Below are 26,378 nucleotides of genomic sequence, written 5' to 3'. Positions count from 1 at the left end.
CACTAGGTTATCTATCCTTCAGATGGGTCATTCTCACTGCGTCCACTAGGTTATCTATCCTTCAGATGGGTCATTCTCACTGCGTCCACTAGGTTATCTATCCTTCAGATGGGTCATTCTCACTGCGTCCACTAGGTTATCTATCCTTCAGATGGGTCATTCTCACTGCGTCCACTAGGTTATCTATCCTTCAGATGGGTCATTCTCACTGCGTCCACTAGGTTATCTATCCTTCAGATGGGTCATTCTCACTGCGTCCACTAGGTTATCTATCCTTCAGATGGGTCATTCTCACTGCGTCCACTAGGTTATCTATCCTTCAGATGGGTCATTCTCACTGTGTCCACTAGGTTATCTAACCTTCAGATGGGTCATTCTCACTGTGTCCACTAGGTTATCTAACCTTCAGATGGGTCATTCTCACTGCGTCCACTAGGTTATCTATCCTTCAGATGGGTCATTCTCACTGTGTCCACTACGTTATCTATCCTTCAGATGGGTCATTCTCACTGCGTCCACTAGGTTATCTATCTATCCTTCAGATGGGTCATTCTCACTGTGTCCACTACGTTATCTATCTATCCTTCAGATGGGTCATTCTCACTGTGTCCACTAGGTTATCTATCTATCCTTCAGATGGGTCATTCTCACTGTGTCCACTACGTTATCTATCTAACCTTCAGATGGGTCATTCTCACTGCGTCCACTAGGTTATCTATCCTTCAGATTGGTCATTCTCACTGCGTCCACTGGGTTATCTATCCTTCAGATGGGTCATTCTCACTGCCTCCACTAGGTTATCTAACCTTCAGATGGGTCATTCTCACTGTGTCCACTATGTTATCTATCTATCCTTCAGATGGGTCATTCTCACTGCGTCCACTAGGTTATCTATCCTTCAGATGGGTCATTCTCACTGTGTCCACTACGTTATCTAACCTTCAGATGGGTCATTCTCACTGTGTCCACTACGTTATCTATCTAACCTTCAGATGGGTCATTCTCACTGCGTCCACTAGGTTATCTATCCTTCAGATGGGTCATTCTCACTGCCTCCACTAGGTTATCTAACCTTCAGATGGGTCATTCTCACTGTGTCCACTATGTTATCTATCTATCCTTCAGATGGGTCATTCTCACTGCGTCCACTAGGTTATCTATCCTTCAGATGGGTCATTCTCACTGTGTCCACTACGTTATCTATCCTTCAGATGGGTCATTCTCACTGTGTCCACTAGGTTATCTATCTAACCTTCAGATGGGTCATTCTCACTGTGTCCACTACGTTATCTAACCTTCAGATGGGTCATTCTCACTGTGTCCACTACGTTATCTAACCTTCAGATGGGTCATTCTCACTGTGTCCACTACGTTATCTATCTAACCTTCAGATGGGTCATTCTCACTGCGTCCACTAGGTTATCTATCCTTCAGATGGGTCATTCTCACTGTGTCCACTACGTTATCTATCTAACCTTCAGATGGGTCATTCTCACTGTGTCCACTAGGTTATCTATCTAACCTTCAGATGGGTCATTCTCACTGTGTCCACTAGGTTATCTATCTAACCTTCAGATGGGTCATTCTCACTGTGTCCACTACGTTATCTATCTAACCTTCAGATGGGTCATTCTCACTGTGTCCACTACGTTATCTATCCTTCAGATGGGTCATTCTCACTGCGTCCACTACGTTATCTATCCTTCAGATGGGTCATTCTCACTGCGTCCACTGGGTTATCTATCTATCCTTCAGATGGGTCATTCTCACTGTGTCCACTAGGTTATCTATCCTTCAGATGGGTCATTCTCACTGTGTCCACTACGTTATCTATCTAACCTTCAGATGGGTCATTCTCACTGTGTCCACTAGGTTATCTATCCTTCAGATGGGTCATTCTCACTGCGTCCACTGGGTTATCTATCCTTCAGATGGGTCATTCTCACTGCCTCCACTAGGTTATCTAACCTTCAGATGGGTCATTCTCACTGTGTCCACTACGTTATCTATCTATCCTTCAGATGGGTCATTCTCACTGCGTCCACTAGGTTATCTATCCTTCAGATGGGTCATTCCCTCTGTGTCCACTATGTTATCTATCCTTCAGATGGGTCATTCTCACTGTGTCCACTAGGTTATCTATCTAACCTTCAGATGGGTCATTCTCACTGTGTCCACTACGTTATCTAACCTTCAGATGGGTCATTCTCACTGTGTCCACTACGTTATCTAACCTTCAGATGGGTCATTCTCACTGTGTCCACTACGTTATCTATCTAACCTTCAGATGGGTCATTCTCACTGCGTCCACTAGGTTATCTATCCTTCAGATGGGTCATTCTCACTGTGTCCACTACGTTATCCATCTAACCTTCAGATGGGTCATTCTCACTGTGTCCACTAGGTTATCTATCTAACCTTCAGATGGGTCATTCTCACTGTGTCCACTACGTTATCTATCTTACCTTCAGATGGGTCATTCTCACTGTGTCCACTACGTTATCTATCTAACCTTCAGATGGGTCATTCTCACTGTGTCCACTACGTTATCTATCCTTCAGATGGGTCATTCTCACTGCGTCCACTACGTTATCTATCCTTCAGATGGGTCATTCTCACTGCGTCCACTGGGTTATCTATCTATCCTCCAGATGGGTCATTCTCACTGTGTCCACTAGGTTATCTATCCTTCAGATGGGTCATTCTCACTGTGTCCACTACGTTATCTATCTAACCTTCAGATGGGTCATTCTCACTGTGTCCACTACGTTATCTATCCTTCAGATGGGTCATTCTCACTGTGTCCACTACGTTATCTATCTATCTATCCTTCAGATGGGTCATTCTCACTGTGTCCACTACGTTATCTATCTATCTATCCTTCAGATGGGTCATTCTCACTGTGTCCACTACGTTATCTATCTAACCTTCAGATGGGTCATTCTCACTGTGTCCACTAGGTTATCTATCCTTCAGATGGGTCATTCTCACTGCCTCCACTAGGTTATCTAACCTTCAGATGGGTCATTCTCACTGTGTCCACTACGTTATCTATCTATCCTTCAGATGGGTCATTCTCACTGCGTCCACTAGGTTATCTATCCTTCAGATGGGTCATTCTCACTGTGTCCACTACGTTATCTATCCTTCAGATGGGTCATTCTCACTGTGTCCACTAGGTTATCTATCTAACCTTCAGATGGGTCATTCTCACTGTGTCCACTACGTTATCTAACCTTCAGATGGGTCATTCTCACTGTGTCCACTACGTTATCTAACCTTCAGATGGGTCATTCTCACTGTGTCCACTACGTTATCTATCTAACCTTCAGATGGGTCATTCTCACTGCGTCCACTAGGTTATCTATCCTTCAGATGGGTCATTCTCACTGTGTCCACTACGTTATCCATCTAACCTTCAGATGGGTCATTCTCACTGTGTCCACTAGGTTATCTATCTAACCTTCAGATGGGTCATTCTCACTGTGTCCACTACGTTATCTATCTAACCTTCAGATGGGTCATTCTCACTGTGTCCACTACGTTATCTATCTAACCTTCAGATGGGTCATTCTCACTGCGTCCACTACGTTATCTATCCTTCAGATGGGTCATTCTCACTGCGTCCACTGGGTTATCTATCTATCCTTCAGATGGGTCATTCTCACTGTGTCCACTAGGTTATCTATCCTTCAGATGGGTCATTCTCACTGTGTCCACTACGTTATCTATCTAACCTTCAGATGGGTCATTCTCACTGTGTCCACTACGTTATCTATCCTTCAGATGGGTCATTCTCACTGTGTCCACTACGTTATCTATCTATCTATCCTTCAGATGGGTCATTCTCACTGTGTCCACTAGGTTATCTATCCTTCAGATGGGTCATTCTCACTGTGTCCACTACGTTATCTATCTAACCTTCAGATGGGTCATTCTCACTGTGTCCACTACGTTATCTAACCTTCAGATGGGTCATTCTCACTGTGTCCACTAGGTTATCTATCCTTCAGATGGGTCATTCTCACTGTGTCCACTACGTTATCTAACCTTCAGATGGGTCATTCTCACTGTGTCCACTACGTTATCTATCTAACCTTCAGATGGGTCATTCTCACTGTGTCCACTAGGTGTCAGTGTTGTCTCAGTTTAGACTTTCTACCTGTCAGAGAGATCAGATGAAGATATTGTCCTCTTGGGGAAGGTTGTGTTTGCACTGCAGCCTTGGGTATACATTCAGATACACGCTGTTACAGACCAGATCAATACACACTGTTACAGACCAGATCAATACACGCTGTTACAGACCAGATCAATACACACTGTTACAGACCAGATCAATACAGACCAGATCATTACACACTGTTACAGACCAGATCAATACACACTGTTACAGACCAGATCAATAAACACTGTTACAGACCAGATCAATACAGACCAGATCATTACACACTGTTACAGACCAGATCAATACACGCTGTTACAGACCAGATCAATACACACTGTTACAGACCAGATCAATACAGACCAGATCATTACACACTGTTACAGACCAGATCAATACACACTGTTACAGACCAGATCAATACACACTGTTACAGACCAGATCAATACACACTGTCACAGACCAGATCAATACACACTGTTACAGACCAGATCAATACACGCTGTTACAGACCAGATCAATACAGACCAGATCATTACACACTGTTACAGACCAGATCAATACACACTGTTACAGACCAGATCAATACACACTGTTACAGACCAGATCAATACACACTGTTACAGACCAAATCAATACACACTGTTACAGACCAGATCAATACACACTGTTACAGACCAGATCAATACAGACCAGATCATTACACACTGTTACAGACCAGATCAATACACACTGTTACAGACCAGATCAATACACACTGTTACAGACCAGATCAATACACACTGTTACAGACCAGATCAATACACACTGTTACAGACCAGATCAATACACACTGTTACAGACCAGATCAATACAGACCAGATCATTACACACTGTTACAGACCAGATCAATACACACTGTTACAGACCAGATCAATACACACTGTTACAGACCAGATCAATACACACTGTCACAGACCAGATCAATACACACTGTTACAGACCAGATCAATACACACTGTTACAGACCAGATCAATACACGCTGTTACAGACCAGATCAATACACGCTGTTACAGACCAGATCAATACACGCTGTTACAGACCAGATCAATACACACTGTTACAGACCAGATCAATACACACTGTTACAGACCAGATCAATACACACTGTTACAGACCAGATCAATACACACTGTTACAGACCAGATCAATACACACTGTTACAGACCAGATCAATACACACTGTTACAGACCAGATCAATACACACTGTTACAGACCAGATCAATACACACTGTTACAGACCAGATCAATACACACTGTCACAGACCAGATCAATACACACTGTTACAGACCAGATCAATACACGCTGTTACAGACCAGATCAATACACGCTGTTACAGACCAGATCAATACACACTGTTACAGACCAGATCAATACACACTGTTACAGACCCCCTCTCCCCCTCTCCAGGCATCGTAACAGCTCTCCTCTCCCCCCTCTCCAGACATCGTAACAGCTCTCCTCTCCCCCTCTCCCCCTCTCCAGACACCGTAACAGCTCTCCTCTCCCCCTCTCCCCCTCTCCAGGCACCGTAACAGCTCTCCTCTCCCCCCTCTCCCCCTCTCCAGGCATCGTAACAGCTCTCCTCTCCCCCCTCTCCCCCTCTCCCCCTCCAGGCACCGTAACAGCTCTCCTCTCCCCCCTCTCCCCCTCTCCAGACATCGTAACAGCTCTCCTCTCCCCCCTCTCCCCCTCTCCAGACATCGTAACAGCTCTCCTCTCCCCCCCTCTCCCCCTCTCCAGGCATCGTAACAGCTCTCCTCTCCCCCCTCTCCCCTCTCCAGGCATCGTAACAGCTCTCCTCTCCCCCTCTCCCCCCTCTCCCCCTCTCCCCCCTCCAGGCATCGTAACAGCTCTCCTCTCCCCCTCTCCCCCTCCAGGCATCGTAACAGCTCTCCTCTCCCCCCTCTCCCCCTCCAGGCATCATAACAGCTCTCCTCTCCCCCCTCTCCCCTCTCCAGGCATCGTAACAGCTCTCCTCTCCCCCCTCTCCCCCTCTCCCCCTCTCCAGGCATCGTAACAGCTCTCCTCTCCCCCTCTCCCTCTCCAGGCATCGTAACAGGGGGAAGCTGAGTGACTTGGTAGCAGAGCATCTGGATCATCTCCACTACCTGAACGATATCCTGACTATCAACTGCGAGTTCCTCAACGACGTCCTGACAGACCACCTCCTCAACCGTCTCTTCCTGCCTCTCTACGTCTTCTCTCTGGTCTGCCCTGAACAGGTAGGTGGAGGGGTGTGTGTGTGTGTGTGTGTGTGTGTGTGTGTGTGTGTGTGTGTGTGTGTGTGTGTGTGTGTGTGTGTGTGTGTGTGTGTGTGTGTGTGTGTGTGTGTGTGTGTGTGTGTGTGTGTGTGTGTGTGTGTGTACACGGTGTAACCGATACTAAAGTGTACCTGACATGTTGTCTGTCTGTGTTTCAGTCTGAAGATCGTAAGATCAACCCTCAGGTGTCCCTTAACCTACTGTCACAGGTATGTATACACACACACACTCATCTCACCTCATTACATCTCACCTCATCACACCTCACCACATCACATCTCACCTCATTACCTCACACCTCATTACATCTCACCTCATTACATCTCACCTCACCACATCACACCTCACCACATCTCACCTCATCACACCTCACCACATCACACCTCACCACATCACACCTCACCTCACCACATCACATCACATCTCACCTCATCACATCTCACCTCATCACATCTCACCTCATCAAACCACATTACATCTCACCACACCACATCTCACCTCATCACATCTCACCACACCTCATCAAACCACACCTCATCAAACCACACCTCATCACATCTGCCAAGCTTGTTTGATGAGGTGAGATGTGATGAGGTGAGATGTGAGGTGTGATGGGGTGAGGTGTGATGAGGTATGGTGTGATGAGGTGTGATGCGGTTTGATGAGGTGAGAAGTGATGTGATGAGGTGTGATGTGATGAGGTGTGATGTGATGTGATGAGGTGAGATGTAATGAGGTGAGATGTGATGGGGTGTGATGAGGTATGATGTGGTGAGGTGTGATGAGGTGAGATGTGGTGTGGTGAGGTGTGATGTGAGAGATGTGATGAGGTGTGATGTGAGATGAGGTGAGATGTGATGTGGTGTGGTGTGATGTGGTGAGGTGTGGTTTGATGAGGTGTGATGTAATGAGGTGAGATGTGATGGGGTGAGGTGTGATGGGACCTCACCACAGGGATACTGCCACCACCATGCTTCACCGTAGGGATACTGCCACCACCATGCTTCACCATAGGGATACTGCCACCACCATGCTTCACCATAGGGATACTGCCACCACCATGCTTCACCGTAGGGATACTGCCACCACCATGCTTCACCGTAGGGATACTGCCACCACCATGCTTCACCGTAGGGATGCTGCCACCACCATGCTTCACCGTAGGGATGCTGCCACCACCATGCTTCACCGTAGGAATGCTGCCACCACCATGCTTCACCGTAGGGATGCTGCCACCACCATGCTTCACCGTAGGGGATACTGCTACCACCATGCTTCACCATAGGGATACTGCCACCACCGTGCTTCACCATAGGGATACTGCCACCACCATGCTTCACCGTAGGGATACTGCCACCACCATGCTTCACCGTAGGGATACTGCCACCACCATGCTTCACCGTAGGGATGGACATACAGAGGTAAAACTGCATATGAACGTTGTTATTTTGGTTGGGTATGTCTCTAGGTGTTTCTCATCATCCACTACCAGCCGCTGGTCAACTCTCTGGCTGAAGTCATCTTCAATGGAGACCTGTCTGTCTTCACACAACACAAGAACACGGTGAGTACACACACACACACACACACACACACACACACACACACACACACACACACACATATATATATATATACACTGCTCAAAAAAATAAAGGGAACACTTAAACAACACAATGTAACTCCAAGTCAATCACACTTCTGTGAAATCAAACTGTCCACTTAGGAAGCAACACTGATTGACAATAAATTTCACATGCTGTTGTGCAAATGGAATAGACAACAGGTGGAAATTATAGGCAATTAGCAAGACACCCCCAATAAAGGAGTGGTTCTGCAGGTGGGGACCACAGACCACTTCTCAGTTCCTATGCTTCCTGGCTGATGTTTTGGTCACTTTTGAATGCTGGCGGTGCTTTCACTCTAGTGGTAGCATGAGACGCAGTCTACAACCCACACAAGTGGCTCAGGTAGTGCAGCTCATCCAGGATGGCACATCAATGCGAGCTGTGGCAAGAAGGTTTGCTGTGTCTGTCAGCGTAGTGTCCAAAGCATGGAGGCGCTACCAGGAGACAGGCCAGTACATCAGGAGACGTGGAGGAGGCCGTAGGAGGGCAACAACCCAGCAGCAGGACCGCTACCTCCGCCTTTGTGCAAGGAGGAGCAGGAGGAGCACTGCCAGAGCCCTGCAAAATGACCTCCAGCAGGCCACAAATGTGCATGTGTCTGCTCAAACGGTCAGAAACAGACTCCATGAGGGTGGTATGAGGGCCCGACGTCCACAGGTGGGGATTGTGCTTACAGCCCAACACCGTGCAGGACGTTTGGCATTTGCCAGAGAACACCAAGATTGGCAAATTCGCCACTGGCGCCCTGTGCTCTTCACAGATGAAAGCAGGTTCACACTGAGCACGTGACAGACGTGACAGAGTCTGGAGACGCCGTGGAGAACGTTCTGCTGCCTGCAACATCCTCCAGCATGACCGGTTTGGCGGTGGGTCAGTCATGGTGTGGGGTGGCATTTCTTTGGGGGGCCGCACAGCCCTCCATGTGCTCGCCAGAGGTAGCCTGACTGCCATTAGGTACCGAGATGAGATCCTCAGACCCCTTGTGAGACCATATGCTGGTGCGGTTGGCACTGGGTTCCTCCTAATGCAAGACAATGCTAGACCTCATGTGGCTGGAGTGTGTCAGTAGTTCCTGCAAGAGGAAGGCATTGATGCTATGGACTGGCCCGCCCGTTCCCCAGACCTGAATCCAATTGAGCACATCTGGGACATCATGTCTCGCTTCATCCACCAATGCCACGTTGCACCACAGACTGTCCAGGAGTTGGCGGATGCTTTAGTCCAGGTCTGGGAGGAGATCCCTCAGGAGACCATCCACCACCTCATCAGGAGCATGCCCAGGCGTTGTAGGGAGGTCATACAGGCACGTGGAGGCCACACACACTACTGAGCCTCAATTTGACTTGTTTTAAGGACATTACATCAAAGTTGGAGCAGCCTGTAGTGTGTTTTTCACTTTAATTTTGAGTGTGACTCCAAATCCAGACCTCCATGGGTTGATAAATTGGATTTCCATTGATTCTTTTTGTGTGATTTTGTTGTCAGCACATTCAACTATGTGAAGAAAAAAGTATTTAATAAGATTATTTCTTTCATTCAGATATAGGATGTGTTGTTTAAGTGTTCCCTTTATTTTTTTGAGCAGTATATATATATATATACACACACACACACACATACAGTGACCTTCGGAAAGTATTCAGACCCCTTAACTTTTTCACCATTTGGTTACGTTACAGCCTTTTCTAAAATGTATTAAATTGTTTTTTTCCCCTCATCAATCTACACACAATACCCCATAATGACATCACAATACCCCATAATGACATCACAATACCCCATAATGACATCACAATACCCCATAATGACGAAGCAAAAACTTTATTTATTTTTTTGGGGGGAAACATAAGTATTCATGACCCTTTACTCAGTACTTTGTTGAAGCACCTTTGTCAGCGATTACAGCCTTGAGTCTTCTTGGGTATGACGCTACAAGCTTGGCACAACTGTATTTGGGGAGTTTCTCCCATTCTTCTCTGTAGATCCTCTCAAGCTCTGTCAGGTTGGATTGGGAGTGTCCCTGCACGGCTATTGTCAGGTCTCTCCAGAGATGTTCAAACAGGTTAAAGTCTGGGCTCTGGCTGAGCCACTCCTGGACATTCAGAGGCTTGTCCCGAAGCCACTCCTGTATTGTCTTTGTTGTGTGCTTCGCCCCAGTCTGATATCCTGAGGGCTCTGAAGCAGGTTTTCATCAAGGATCTCTGTTCTTTGTTCCGTTCATCTTTCCCTCGATCCTGACTAGTCTCCCAGTCCCTGCCGCTGAAAAAAACATCCCCATAGCATGATGCTGTCACCACCATGCTTCACCGTAGGGATGGTGCCAGGTTTCCTCCAGACGTGACACTTGGCATTCAGGCCGAAGAGTTCAATCTTGGTTTCATCAGACCAGAGAATCTTATTTCTCATAGTCAGAGTCCTTTAGGTGCCTTTTGGAAAAGTCAAAGTGGGCTGTCATGTGCCTTTCACTGAGGAGTGGCTTCTGTCTTGTCACTCTACCATAAAGGCCTGATTGGTGGAGTGCTGTTGAAGACATTACTATTCAGACACATCTGTTATTCACATCACATGAAGACATTATCATTCAGACTCATCTGTTATTCACATCACATGAAGACATTATCATTCAGACTCATCTGTTATTCACATCACATGAAGACATTATCATTCAGACTCATCTGTTATTCACATCACATGAAGACATTATCATTCAGACACATTGCTTCTGTTATTCACATCTCATTCAGACATTATCATTCAGACATTATCATTCAGACACATCTGTTATTCAAACCAACATGAAGACATCATCATTCAGACATTATCATTCAGACATTATCATTCAGACATCATCATTCAGACATTATCATTCAGACATGATCATTCAGACATGATCATTCAGACATGATCATTCAGACACATTGCTTCTGTTATTCACATCTCATTCAGACATTATCATTCAGACATGATCATTCAGACATGATCATTCAGACATTATCATTCAGACATTATCATTCAGACATTATCATTCAGACATGATCATTCAGACATGATCATTCAGACATTATCATTCAGACATGATCATTCAGACACATTGCATCTGTTATTCTCCCACTCCTTTTCTCTCGTCTCTCTCCATTGTGAATAGATGAAATTACACATTTACCAGTTTTTATTTTATTTGAATATTTAAAACAATTATTTACTGAACAAACGGTAAGATAATTCTCTCCTGCTAATGCTGTGTTGTTTCATGGTATCCACTCTAGCACCCTGCAGCTAATCTGGGCGTATGGTTTTACTAGATATATCTGGAGCAAACAACTGGTTGACTTTGTGCTTTTGAAACGGTACAGCTGGTGTTCCAGTAACAGGATGTAGGGTGGTTGTAACTGTGCTAGAGAGCAGTAGAACAAAGGCCTCAGTGGCCCTTAGACATCCTGGCATCTGGGAAATTAGGCCAGGTTCCTGGGGGGGTTAAGATAAGGTGCAGATAAAGACAGGATGAACCCAAGGTGGCTTATGGTCCCCCCCCCAATCTATATGGGGGTGGAGGAACCAAGCATTCTGGGTATTAGCTATCTAAACTGTGTATTGTCTGTAAAGGGTATGGCTCTCAGCCTAACAGTCAGTCAAGACTTTTGCGCTGACGGTTTCGTGTGTGTGTGTGTGTGTGTGTGTGTGTGTGTGTGTGTGTGTGTGTGTGTGTGTGTGTGTGTGTTTTTGTATGTACAGTTGAAGTCGGAAGTTTACATACACCTTCGCCAAATACATTTAAACTCAGTTTTTTCACAATTCCTGACATTTAATCCTAGTAAAAAAATGCCCTGTTTTAAGTCAGTTAGGATCACCACTTTATTTTAAAGATGTGAAATGTCAGAATAATAGTAGAGAGAATGATTTATTTCAGCTTTTATTTCTTTCATCATATTCCCAGTGGGTCTGAAGTTTACATACACTCAATTAGTATTTGGTAGCATTGCCTTTAAATTGTTTACCTTGGGTCAAACGTTTCAGGTAGCCTTCCACAAGCTTCCCACAATAAATTGGGTGAATTTTGGCCCATTCCTCCTGACAGAGCTGGTGTAACCGAGTCAGGTTTGTAGGCCTCCTTGCTCACACACACTTTTTCAGTTCTGCCCACAAATGTTCTATGGGATTGAGGTCAGGGCTTTGTGATGGCCACTCCAATACCTTGACTTTGTTGTCCTTAAGCCATTTTGCCACAACTTTGGAAGTATGCTTGGGTTCATTGTCCATTTGGAAGACCCATTTGTGACCAAGCTTTAACTTCCTGACTGAAGTCTTGAGATGCTGCTTCAATATATCCACATCATTTTCCTTCCTCATGATGCCATCTATTTTGTGAAGTGCACCAGTCCCTCCTGCAGCAAACCTTCCCCACAACATGATGCTGCAACCCCCGTGCTTCACGGTTGGGATGGTGTTCTTCGGCTTGCAAGCCTCCCCCTTTTTCCTCCAAACATAACGATGCTCATTATGGCCAAACAGTTCTTGTATTGTTTAATCAGACCAGAGGACATTTCTCCAAAAAAGTATGATCTTTGTCCCCATGTGCAGTTGCAAACCGTAGTCTGGCTTTTTTATGGTGGTTTTGGAGCAGTGGCTTCTTCCTTGCTGAGCGGCCTTTCAGGTTATGTCGATACAGGACTCATTTTACTGTGGATATAGATACTTTTGTACCTGTTTCCTCCAGCATCTTCACAAGGTCATTTGCTGTTGTTCTGGGATTGATTTGCACTTTTCTCACCAAAGTAAGTTCATCTCTAGGAGACAGAACGTGTCTCCTTCCTGAGCGGTATGACGGCTGCTTGGTCCCATGGTGTTTATACTTGGGTACTATTGTTTGTACAGATGAACGTGGTACCTTCAGGCGTTTGGAAATTGCTCCCAAGGATGAACCAGACTTGTGGAGGTCTACAATCTTTTTTTCTTCTGAGGTCTTGGCTGATTTCTTTTGATTTTCCCATGATGTCAAGCAAAGAGGCAGTGAGTTTGAAAGTAGGCCTTAAAATACATCCACAGGTACACCTCCAATTGACTCAAATGATGTCAATTAGCCTATCAGAAGCTTCTAAAGCCATGACATCATTTTCTGGAATTTTCCAAGCTGTTTAAAGGCACAGTCAACTTAGTGTATGTAAACTTCTGACCCACTGGAATTGTGATACAGTGAATTATAAGTGAAATAATCTGCCTGTGAACAATTGTTGACAAAATGACTTTGTGTCATGCACAAAGTAGATGTCCTAACCGACTTGCCAAAACTATAGTTTGTTAACAAAACATTTGTGGAGTGGTTGAAAAACGAGTTTTAATGACATCAACCTAAGTGTATGTACACTTCCCACTTCAACTGTGTCTATCTCTCGCTCTTACATCAGGTGTGTAACACACACACACACACACACACACACACACACACACACACACGGTGTTCATTTCTGCGTCATAATTTGTTTTGGTAACAACACGGCCTCTCTCACTGGTGAAGAACATGCGATGTGACTGTCTTGCGTGTGTCTTACGTGTGTGTGGTCTGTGGCTATCATTTTCCTTCTTCTAAACGTGAGTGGTTTACCATAACCTGCTTGCTGCAGACTGGCTGTACACCTGCTGCGCAAGCACACACACACACACACACACACACACACACACACACACACACACACACACACACACACCTTCAATGCAACAAAACGTGGTTCCTAGAATGTGGTGCAGTTTTAAAAGTGGAGGATTGTTTGTGTACGTGACTGTAATCTCTAATTGGTGATGTGTCTGCTACAGTAGCATTCGGGAAAAGTATTCAGACCCCTTGACTTTTTCCACGTTTTATTACATTAATAAATCCTTATTTTAAAATGGATTAAATTGTTTTTACCCCTCCACCCCCCTCCTCATCAATCTACACACAATACAACATAATAACAAAGTAAAAAACAGGTTTCTTGACATTTTAGCAAATGTATTAAAATAAAATAAAAAACTGAAATATCACATTAAGGTTGTTTATACCATATGTAAATTCATTCACACATACGTTCATTAATTAATTAATTAATTCACTTCCTTATGGGATGGAAAGTAGACTGTTGTCCGTTGTCTGCACCAGGAAGATCCAGATCATTTTTTAAAAGGGGGGGGATTTCTTCCAGCTGAAAACATGTCGTTGTTTATGTAAAATTATATCTAGAGGAGATAAGGAGATTATTATTATTACACACACACCATCACCCCCACACCTCCAAACACCAGGGGCCTGTTTACTCTAAACTCACACCAGCTTAACAGGCCTCTTCTCAGCAGGCGAGATCACTTCCTGTTAGCAGTGGTGTATTGTGGTTAATGGATGACAGCCTTAGACGAAATGACAGGCCGAAGATTAGAAGATGAACCAACCACACACACACACACACACACACACACTGTGGTCACGTAGCTCAACTCGGGCCTAGATATTGTCGTCTTCCATTGACTGTTACTGTCAGTCAATGGAAGACTGTTCTGTTCTGTGGTGGGTCCTGTTAAAACTCTTACTGGAAGAACTTGACTGGCCTGCACAGAGTCCTAACCTTAACCCCATGGAAGTTCTTTGGGATGAATTGGAACTGTCCTCTGGTTGGCCACTTGTTGTTGATCAGTAGCTAATAAACTGATCCAGGAACTGTCCTCTGGTTGGCCAACTGATCCAGGAACTGTCCTCTGATTGGCCAACTGATCCAGGAACTGTCCTCTGATTGGCCAACTGATCCAGGAACTGTCCTCTGGTTGGCCAACTGATCCAGGAACTGTCCTCTGGTTGGCCACTTGTTGTTGATCAGTAGCTAACAAACAGACTATACAAAATGGAGACAGAACTCACCACCCAGACTATACAAAATGGAGACAGAATTTACCACCCAGACTATACAAAATGGAGACAGAATTTACCACCCAGACTATACAAAGTTACAAAGTCCTTGACTGTCTTTCATCTATGAGCATTGTGTGTTTAACATTTTCGCTCCCTCCCTCCCTCCCTCCCTCCCTCCCTCCCTCCCTCCCTCCCTCCCTCCCTCCCTCCCTCCCTCCCCGCTCTCCCTCTCCCTCCCTCCCTCCCTCCCTCCCTCCCTCCCTCCCTCCCTCCCTCCCTCCCTCCCTCCCTCCCTCCCTCCCTCCCTCTCTCTCTCTCCCCCATCTCTCTCTCCCCCCCATCCCTCTCTCCCTCCCTCCCTTCCTTCCTTCCTTCCTCTGTCTCTCCAGGTCAGTGCAGGCGTCCGTCGCTTCACCAAGCCTCCTGAGTCTCTGGAGCGGTCTCTGGAGCTGTCCTGCAATCGGGGGCGCAAGCGAGCCCAGAAACGCCCCAACTATAAGAACCTGGGAGAAGAGGAGGAAGAGGAGAGGCCGGGAGGAGGAGAGGAGGGCTTGGAGGACAGCGAGAGGGAGAGGGAGAAGGCTAAAGGTACAGAAGGGAGCAGTAAGGGAAGCAGCAGGACAAGTGGGGAGATGGAAGGTGAGTGTGAGTGTGTGTACAGGACAGGAGAACTACATATCCCATCACCACCCTGTGATTACCTACCCAGTAGCCAGTGCGGCAGTGGCCCTCCTCTCCAAACTGTCACCCTCTGAAATAAATTATAAAAAATACCTCAATAGATTAAATTCTAGTCAAATGAATATAAAACGCAGACCTGTAGATCAGTATCTCGCTGTCTTCTCCCTGAAGACTGAATTAATAGGTCCGTTTTTTTCATCTGAACACTAAAATCCAGTTTGGAGACTAAGCCTGTCACTGTCACTCACTACGGTCTCCACGGTTACAACTGTCACTACCCGCGGTCTCCCACGGTTACGCCTGCGGTCTCCCCCCCCCCGGTCTCCACTGTGACACCATTTCACCCTGTGCTCCTCACCTCTCCGCCTGTCTCTCATCTCTCCTGGTGTTTTCACATGACTACATTATTACGATTCATATCCCCCACCCATATGACAGGCTGTGTGTTTTAGTGGTGTAATAACAGGCTGTGTGTCCTGGTGGTGTAATAACGGGCTGTGTGTCCTGGTGGTGTAATAACAGGCTGTGTGTCCTGGTGGTGTAATAACAGGCTGTGTGTTTTAGTGGTGTAATAACAGGCTGTGTGTCCTGGTGGTGTAATAACAAGCTGTGTGTTCTGGTGGTGTAATAACAGGCTGTGTGTTTTAGTGTAATAACAGGCTGTGTGTCCTGGTGGTGTAATAACAGGCTGTGTGTCCTGGTGGTGTAATAACAGGCTGTGTCCTGGTGGTGTAATAACAGGCTGTGTGTTCTGGTGGTGTAATAACAGGCTGTGTGTTTTAGTGGTGTAATAACAGGCTGTGTGTCCTGGTGGTGTAATAACAAGCTGTGTGTTCTGGTGGTGTAATAACAGGCTGTGTGTTTTAGTGTAATAACAGGCTGTGTGTCCTGGTGGTGTAATAACAGGCTGTGTGTCCTGGTGGTGTAATAACAGGCTGTGTCCTGGTGGTGTAATAACAGGCTGTGTGTCCTGGTGGTGTAATAACAGGCTGTGTGTCCTGGTGGTGTAATAACAGGCTGTGTGTCCTGGTGGTGTAATAACGGGCTGTGTGTCCTGGTGGTGTAATAACAGGCTGTGTGTTCTGGTGGTGTAATAACAGGCTGTGTGTCCTGGTGGTGTAATAACAGGCTGTGTGTCCTGGTGGTGTAATAACAGGCTGTGTGTCCTGGTGGTGTAATAACAGGCTGTGTGTCCTGGTGGTGTAATAACAGGCTGTGTGTCCTGGTGGTGTAATAACAGGCTGTGTGTTTTAGTGTAATAACAGGCTGTGTGTCCTGGTGGTGTAATAACAGGCTGTGTGTTCTGGTGGTGTAATAACAGGCTGTGTGACCTGGTGGTGTAATAACAGGCTGTGTGTTTTAGTGGTGTAATAACAGGCTGTGTGTCCTGGTGGTGTAATAACAGGCTGTGTGTCCTGGTGGTGTAATAACAGGCTGTGTGTCCTGGTGGTGTAATAACAGGCTGTGTGTCCTGGTGGTGTAATAACAGGCTGTGTGTCCTGGTGGTGTAATAACGGGCTGTGTGTCCTGGTGGTGTAATAACAGGCTGTGTGTCCTGGTGGTGTAATAACAGGCTGTGTGTCCTGGTGGTGTAATAACAGGCTGTGTGTTTTAGTGGTGTAATAACAGGCTGTGTGTCCTGGTGGTGTAATAACAGGCTGTGTGTTCTGGTGGTGTAATAACAGGCTGTGTGTTTTAGTATAATAACAGGCTGTGTGTTTTAGTGGTGTAATAACAGGCTGTGTGTCCTGGTGGTGTAATAACAGGCTGTGTGTCCTGGTGGTGTAATAACAGGCTGTGTGTCCTGGTGGTGTAATAACAGGCTGTGTGTCCTGGTGGTGTAATAACAGGCTGTGTGTTTTAGTGTAATAACAGGCTGTGTGTCCTGGTGGTGTAATAACAGGCTGTGTGTCCTGGTGGTGTAATAACAGGCTGTGTGTCCTGGTGGTGTAATAACAGGCTGTGTGTCCTGGTGGTGTAATAACAGGCTGTGTGTCCTGGTGGTGTAATAACAGGCTGTGTGTTATAGTGTAATAACAGGCTGTGTGTCCTGGTGGTGTAATAACGGGCTGTGTGTCCTGGTGGTGTAATAACGGGCTGTGTGTCCTGGTGGTGTAATAACAGGCTGTGTGTTCTGGTGGTGTAATAACAGGCTGTGTGTTCTGGTGGTGTAATAACAGGCTTTGTGTCCTGGTGGTGTAATAACAGGCTGTGTGTCCTGGTGGTGTAATAACAGGCTGTGTGTCCTGGTGGTGTAATAACAGGCTGTGTGTCCTGGTGGTGTAATAACAGGCTGTGTGTTTTAGTGTAATAACAGGCTGTGTGTCCTGGTGGTGTAATAACAGGCTGTGTGTTCTGGTGGTGTAATAACAGGCTGTGTGTCCTGGTGGTGTAATAACAGGCTGTGTGTTTTATTGGTGTAATAACAGGCTGTGTGTTATAGTGTAATAACAGGCTGTGTGTCCTGGTGGTGTAATAACAGGCTGTGTGTTCTGGTGGTGTAATAACAGGCTGTGTGTTTTAGTGGTGTAATAACAGGCTGTGTGTTCTGGTGGTGTAATAACAGGCTGTGTGTTTTAGTGGTGTAATAACAGGCTGTGTGTTTTATTGGTGTAATAACAGGCTGTCTGTTTTAGTGGTGTAATAACAGGCTGTGTGTTTTATTGGTGTAATAACAGGCTGTGTGTTTTATTGGTGTAATAACAGGCTGTGTGTCCTGGTGGTGTAATAACAGGCTGTGTGTCCTGGTGGTGTAATAACAGGCTGTGTGTTCTGGTGGTGTAATAACAGGCTGTGTGTTCTGGTGGTGTAATAACAGGCTGTGTGTTTTAGTGTAATAACAGGCTGTGTGTCCTGGTGGTGTAATAACAGGCTGTGTGTTTTAGTGGTGTAATAACAGGCTGTGTGTCCTGGTGGTGTAATAACAGGCTGTGTGTCCTGGTGGTGTAATAACAGGCTGTGTGTTCTGGTGGTGTAATAACAGGCTGTGTGTTCTGGTGGTGTAATAACAGGCTGTGTGTTTTAGTGGTGTAATAACAGGCTGTGTGTCCTGGTGGTGTAATAACAGGCTGTGTGTCCTGGTGGTGTAATAACAGGCTGTGTGTTTTAGTGGTGTAATAACAGGCTGTGTGTCCTGGTGGTGTAATAACAGGCTGTGTGTCCTGGTGGTGTAATAACAGGCTGTGTGTTTTAGTGGTGTAATAACAGGCTGTGTGTCCTGGTGGTGTAATAACAGGCTGTGTGTCCTGGTGGTGTAATAACAGGCTGTGTGTCCTGGTGGTGTAATAACAGGCTGTGTGTTTTAGTGTAATAACAGGCTGTGTGTTTTAGTGGTGTAATAACAGGCTGTGTGTCCTGGTGGTGTAATAACAGGCTGTGTGTTCTGGTGGTGTAATAACAGGCTGTGTGTCCTGGTGGTGTAATAACAGGCTGTGTGTCCTGGTGGTGTAATAACAGGCTGTGTGTCCTGGTGGTGTAATAACAGGTTGTGTGTTTTAGTGTAATAACAGGCTGTGTGTCCTGGTGGTGTAATAACAGGCTGTGTGTCCTGATGTTGTAATAACAGGCTGTGTGTCCTGGTGGTGTAATAACAGGCTGTGTGTCCTAGTGGTGTAATAACAGGCTGTGTGACCTGGTGGTGTAATAACAGGCTGTGTGTTCTGGTGGTGTAATAACAGGCTGTGTGTTTTAGTGTAATAACAGGCTGTGTGTCCTGGTGGTGTAATAACAGGCTGTGTGTTTTAGTGGTGTAATAACAGGCTGTGTGTCCTGGTGGTGTAATAACAGGCTGTGTGTTTTAGTGTAATAACAGGCTGTGTGTTTTAGTGGTGTAATAACAGGCTGTGTGTCCTGGTGGTGTAATAACAGGCTTTGTGTCCTGGTGGTGTAATAACAGGCTGTGTGTCCTGGTGGTGTAATAACAGGCTGTGTGTCCTGGTGGTGTAATAACAGGCTGTGTGTCCTGGTGGTGTAATAACAGGCTGTGTGTCCTGGTGGTGTAATAACAGGCTGTGTGTCCTGGTGGTGTAATAACAGGCTGTGTGTTTTAGTGGTGTAATAACAGGCTGTGTGTTTTAGTGGTGTAATAACAGGCTGTGTGTCCTGGTGGTGTAATAACAGGCTGTGTGTCCTGGTGGTGTAATAACAGGCTGTGTGTCCTGGTGGTGTAATAACAGGCTGTGTGTTTTAGTGGTGTAATAACAGGCTGTGTGTCCTGGTGGTGTAATAACAGGCTGTGTGTTTTAGTGGTGTAATAACAGGCTGTGTGACCTGGTGGTGTAATAACAGGCTGTGTGTCCTGGTGGTGTAATAACAGGCTGTGTGTTTTAGTGTAATAATAGGCTGTGTGTCCTGGTGGTGTAATAACAGGCTGTGTGTCCTGGTGGTGTAATAACAGGCTGTGTGTCCTGGTGGTGTAATAACAGGCTGTGTGTCCTGGTGGTGTAATAACAGGCTGTGTGTCCTGGTGGTGTAATAACAGGCTGTGTGTCCTGGTGGTGTAATAACAGGCTGTGTGTCCTGGTGGTGTAATAACAGGCTGTGTGTCCTGGTGGTGTAATAACAGGCTGTGTGTCCTGGTGGTGTAATAACAGGCTGTGTGTCCTGGTGGTGTAATAACAGGCTGTGTGTTTTAGTGGTGTAATAACAGGCTGTGTGTCCTGGTGGTGTAATAACAGGCTGTGTGTCCTGGTGGTGTAATAACAGGCTGTGTGTTTTAGTGGTGTAATAACAGGCTGTGTGTCCTGGTGGTGTAATAACAGGCTGTGTGTTTTAGTGGTGTAATAACAGGCTGTGTGTCCTGGTGGTGTAATAACAGGCTATGTGTCCTGGTGGTGTAATAACAGGCTGTGTGTCCTGGTGGTGTAATAACAGGCTGTGTGTTTTAGTGGTGTAATAACAGGCTGTGTGACCTGGTGGTGTAATAACAGGCTGTGTGTCCTGGTGGTGTAATAACAGGCTGTGTGTTTTAGTGTAATAATAGGCTGTGTGTCCTGGTGGTGTAATAACAGGCTGTGTGTCCTGGTGGTGTAATAACAGGCTGTGTGTCCTGGTGGTGTAATAACAGGCTGTGTGTCCTGGTGGTGTAATAACAGGCTGTGTGTCCTGGTGGTGTAATAACAGGCTGTGTGTCCTGGTGGTGTAATAACAGGCTGTGTGTCCTGGTGGTGTAATAACAGGCTGTGTGTCCTGGTGGTGTAATAACAGGCTGTGTGACCTGGTGGTGTAATAACAGGCTGTGTGTCCTGGTGGTGTAATAACAGGCTGTGTGTTTTAGTGGTGTAATAACAGGCTGTGTGTCCTGGTGGTGTAATAACAGGCTGTGTGTCCTGGTGGTGTAATAACAGGCTGTGTGTTTTAGTGGTGTAATAACAGGCTGTGTGTCCTGGTGGTGTAATAACAGGCTGTGTGTTTTAGTGGTGTAATAACAGGCTGTGTGTCCTGGTGGTGTAATAACAGGCTGTGTGTCCTGGTGGTGTAATAACAGGCTTTGTGTCCTGGTGGTGTAATAACAGGCTGTGTGTCCTGGTGGTGTAATAACAGGCTGTGTGTTTTAGTGTAATAACAGGCTGTGTGTTTTAGTGGTGTAATAACAGGCTGTGTGTCCTGGTGGTGTAATAACAGGCTGTGTGTTCTGGTGGTGTAATAACAGGCTGTGTGTCCTGGTGGTGTAATAACAGGCTGTGTGTCCTGGTGGTGTAATAACAGGCTGTGTGTCCTGGTGGTGTAATAACAGGTTGTGTGTTTTAGTGTAATAACAGCCTGTGTGTCCTGATGTTGTAATAACAGGCTGTGTGTCCTGGTGGTGTAATAACAGGCTGTGTGTCCTAGTGGTGTAATAACAGGCTGTGTGACCTGGTGGTGTAATAACAGGCTGTGTGTTCTGGTGGTGTAATAACAGGCTGTGTGTTTTAGTGTAATAACAGGCTGTGTGTCCTGGTGGTGTAATAACAGGCTGTGTGTTTTAGTGGTGTAATAACAGGCTGTGTGTCCTGGTGGTGTAATAACAGGCTGTGTGTCCTGGTGGTGTAATAACAGGCTGTGTGTCCTGGTGGTGTAATAACAGGCTTTGTGTCCTGGTGGTGTAATAACAGGCTGTGTGTCCTGGTGGTGTAATAACAGGCTGTGTGTCCTGGTGGTGTAATAACAGGCTGTGTGTCCTGGTGGTGTAATAACAGGCTGTGTGTCCTGGTGGTGTAATAACAGGCTGTGTGTTTTAGTGGTGTAATAACAGGCTGTGTGTTTTAGTGGTGTAATAACAGGCTGTGTGTCCTGGTGGTGTAATAACAGGCTGTGTGTCCTGGTGGTGTAATAACAGGCTGTGTGTCCTGGTGGTGTAATAACAGGCTGTGTGTTTTAGTGGTGTAATAACAGGCTGTGTGTCCTGGTGGTGTAATAACAGGCTGTGTGTTTTAGTGGTGTAATAACAGGCTGTGTGACCTGGTGGTGTAATAACAGGCTGTGTGTCCTGGTGGTGTAATAACAGGCTGTGTGTTTTAGTGTAATAATAGGCTGTGTGTCCTGGTGGTGTAATAACAGGCTGTGTGTCCTGGTGGTGTAATAACAGGCTGTGTGTCCTGGTGGTGTAATAACAGGCTGTGTGTCCTGGTGGTGTAATAACAGGCTGTGTGTCCTGGTGGTGTAATAACAGGCTGTGTGACCTGGTGGTGTAATAACAGGCTGTGTGTCCTGGTGGTGTAATAACAGGCTGTGTGTCCTGGTGGTGTAATAACAGGCTGTGTGTTTTAGTGGTGTAATAACAGGCTGTGTGTCCTGGTGGTGTAATAACAGGCTGTGTGTTTTAGTGGTGTAATAACAGGCTGTGTGTCCTGGTGGTGTAATAACAGGCTGTGTGTCCTGGTGGTGTAATAACAGGCTGTGTGTTTTAGTGGTGTAATAACAGGCTGTGTGACCTGGTGGTGTAATAACAGGCTGTGTGTTTTAGTGGTGTAATAACAGGCTGTGTGTCCTGGTGGTGTAATAACAGGCTGTGTGTCCTGGTGGTGTAATAACAGGCTGTGTGTCCTGGTGGTGTAATAACAGGCTGTGTGTCCTGGTGGTGTAATAACAGGCTGTGTGTCCTGGTGGTGTAATAACAGGCTGTGTGTCCTGGTGGTGTAATAACAGGCTGTGTGTCCTGGTGGTGTAATAACAGGCTGTGTGTCCTGGTGGTGTAATAACAGGCTGTGTGTCCTGGTGGTGTAATAACAGGCTGTGTGTCCTGGTGGTGTAATAACAGGCTGTGTGTCCTGGTGGTGTAATAACAGGCTGTGTGTCCTGGTGGTGTAATAACAGGCTGTGTGTTTTAGTGTAATAACAGGCTGTGTGTCCTGGTGGTGTAATAACAGGCTGTGTGTTCTGGTGGTGTAATAACAGGCTGTGTGTCCTGGTGGTGTAATAACAGGCTGTGTGTTATAGTGTAATAACAGGCTGTGTGTCCTGGTGGTGTAATAACAGGCTGTGTGTTCTGGTGGTGTAATAACAGGCTGTGTGTCCTGGTGGTGTAATAACAGGCTGTGTGTCCTGGTGGTGTAATAACAGGCTGTGTGTTTTAGTGGTGTAATAACAGGCTGTGTGTCCTGGTGGTGTAATAACAGGCTGTGTGTCCTGGTGGTGTAATAACAGGCTGTGTGTCCTGGTGGTGTAATAACAGGCTGTGTGTCCTGGTGGTGTAATAACAGGCTGTGTGTCCTGGTGGTGTAATAACAGGCTGTGTGTCCTGGTGGTGTAATAACAGGCTGTGTGACCTGGTGGTGTAATAACAGGCTGTGTGTCCTGGTGGTGTAATAACAGGCTGTGTGTCCTGGTGGTGTAATAACAGGCTGTGTGTCCTGGTGGTGTAATAACAGGCTGTGTGTTTTAGTGTAATAACAGGCTGTGTGTCCTGGTGGTGTAATAACAGGCTGTGTGTTATAGTGTAATAACAGGCTGTGTGTCCTGGTGGTGTAATAACAGGCTGTGTGTCCTGGTGGTGTAATAACAGGCTGTGTGTCCTGGTGGTGTAATAACAGGCTGTGTGTCCTGGTGGTGTAATAACAGGCTGTGTGTCCTGGTGGTGTAATAACAGGCTGTGTGTTATAGTGTAATAACAGGCTGTGTGTCCTGGTGGTGTAATAACAGGCTGTGTGTCCTGGTGGTGTAATAACAGGCTGTGTGTCCTGGTGGTGTAATAACAGGCTGTGTGTCCTGGTGGTGTAATAACAGGCTGTGTGTCCTGGTGGTGTAATAACAGGCTGTGTGTCCTGGTGGTGTAATAACAGGCTGTGTGTTATAGTGTAATAACAGGCTGTGTGTCCTGGTGGTGTAATAACAGGCTGTGTGTCCTGGTGGTGTAATAACAGGCTGTGTGTCCTGGTGGTGTAATAACAGGCTGTGTGTCCTCCAGAGATAGAGATGGTGGTGATGGACAAAGGGAAGTCCACGCTGACGGAACAGAATATCACTGACGAAGAGAAGACTGCTGCCGCTGCACGCACACAGAGGAAGAGGTACACACACTACACTACACACACACACACACACACACACACACACACACACACACAGACACACACACACACACACACACACACTACACTACACACACACACACACACGCACACAGAGGAAGAGGTACACACACACACACACACACACACACACACTACATGCACACACACACACACGCACACACACACACAGAGGAAGAGGCACACACACACACACACACTACATGCACACACACACACACGCACACACACACACAGAGGAAGAGGCACACACACACACACACACACACACACACACACACACACACACACACACACACACACACACACACACACACACCAAGAGGGAGGGTTTAGTATTGTTTATCTAGTCTAGGGGAGGGTTTAGTATTGTTTATCTAGTCCAGGGGAGGGTTTAGTATTGTTTATCTAGTCCAGGGGAGGGTTTAGTATTGTTTATCTAGTCCAGGGGAGGGTTTAGTATTGTTTATCTAGTCCAGGGGAGGGTTTAGTATTGTTTATCTAGTCCAGGGGAGGGTTTAGTATTGTTTATCTAGTCTAGGGGAGGGTTTAGTATTGTTTATCTAGGGGAGGGTTTAGTATTGTCTATCTAGTCCAGGGGGGGGTTTAGTATTGTTTATCTAGTCCAGGGGAGGGTTTAGTATTGTTTATCTAGTCCAGGGGAGGGTTTAGTATTGTTTATCTAGGGGAGGGTTTAGTATTGTTTATCTAGTCCAGGGGAGGGTTTAGTATTGTTTATCTAGGGGAGGGTTTAGTATTGTTTATCTAGTCCAGGGGAGGGTTTAGTATTGTTTATCTAGTCCAGGGGAGGGTTTAGTATTGTTTATCTAGTCCAGGGGAGGGTTTAGTATTGTTTATCTAGGGGAGGGTTTAGTATTGTTTATCTAGTCCAGGGGGAGGGTTTAGTATTGTTTATCTAGTCCAGGGGAGGGTTTAGTATTGTTCATCTAGTCCAGGGGAGGGTTTAGTATTGTTTATCTAGGGGAGGGTTTAGTATTGTTTATCTAGGGGAGGGTTTAGTATTGTTTATCTAGGGGAGGGTTTAGTATTGTTTATCTAAGGGAGGGTTTAGTATTGTTTATCTAGTCCAGGGGGAGGGTTTAGTATTGTTTATCTAGTCCAGGGGAGGGTTTAGTATTGTTTATCTAGTCCAGGGGGGGTTTAGTATTGTTTATCTAGTCCAGGGGAGGGTTTAGTATTGTTTATCTAGTCCAGGGGGAGGGTTTAGTATTGTTTATCTAGGGGAGGGTTTAGTATTGTTTATCTAGTCCAGGGGAGGGTTTAGTATTGTTTATCTAGTCCAGGGGGGGTTTAGTATTGTTTATCTAGGGGAGGGTTTAGTATTGTTTATCTAGGGGAGGGTTTAGTATTGTTTATCTAGGGGAGGGTTTAGTATTGTTTATCTAAGGGAGGGTTTAGTATTGTTTATCTAGTCCAGGGGGAGGGTTTAGTATTGTTTATCTAGTCCAGGGGAGGGTTTAGTATTGTTTATCTAGTCCAGGGGGGTTTAGTATTGTTTATCTAGTCTAGGGGAGGGTTTAGTATTGTTTATCTAGGGGAGGGTTTAGTATTGTTTATCTAGTCCAGGGGAGGGTTTAGTATTGTTTATCTAGGGGAGGGTTTAGTATTGTTTATCTAGTCCAGGGGGGGTTTAGTATTGTTTATCTAGTCCAGGGGAGGGTTTAGTATTGTTTATCTAGTCCAGGGGAGGGTTTAGTATTGTTTATCTAGTCCAGGGGGAGGGTTTAGTATTGTTTATCTAGTCCAGGGGAGGGTTTAGTATTGTTTATCTAGGGGAGGGTTTAGTATTGTTTATCTAGTCCAGGGGGAGGGTTTAGTATTGTTTATCTAGGGGAGGGTTTGGTATTGTTTATCTAGTCCAGGGGAGGGTTTAGTATTGTTTATCTAGTCCAGGGGAGGGTTTAGTATTGTTTATCTAGTCCAGGGGGAGGGTTTAGTATTGTTTATCTAGTCCAGGGGAGGGTTTAGTATTGTTTATCTAGTCCAGGGGGGGTTTAGTATTGTTTATCTAGTCCAGGGGAGGGTTTAGTATTGTTTATCTAGTCCAGGGGAGGGTTTAGTATTGTTTATCTAGTCCAGGGGGAGGGTTTAGTATTGTTTATCTAGGGGAGGGTTTAGTATTGTTTATCTAGTCCAGGGGAGGGTTTAGTATTGTTTATCTAGTCCAGGGGGAGGGTTTAGTATTGTTTATCTAGT

The 26,378-nt window shown here is 45.9% G+C and overlaps 1 protein-coding gene across 1 annotated transcript in view; it reads left to right on the top strand.

Moving 5' to 3' along the window:
- Positions 1-26,378, top strand: part of LOC106595051 (protein CLEC16A-like) — a 76,316-nt gene that overhangs the window by 16,635 nt on the left and 33,303 nt on the right. The window contains 5 exon segments of the mRNA XM_045719549.1: positions 6,258-6,432; positions 6,630-6,680; positions 7,940-8,035; positions 15,363-15,561; positions 24,038-24,140. Coding sequence (XP_045575505.1) covers positions 6,258-6,432; positions 6,630-6,680; positions 7,940-8,035; positions 15,363-15,561; positions 24,038-24,140 — 624 coding nt within the window.

This window comes from Salmo salar, chromosome ssa06, assembly GCF_905237065.1.
Source record: "Salmo salar chromosome ssa06, Ssal_v3.1, whole genome shotgun sequence".
NCBI classification, from domain to species: domain Eukaryota; kingdom Metazoa; phylum Chordata; class Actinopteri; order Salmoniformes; family Salmonidae; genus Salmo; species Salmo salar.
This window is presented reverse-complemented; position numbering and strand designations above follow the sequence as displayed.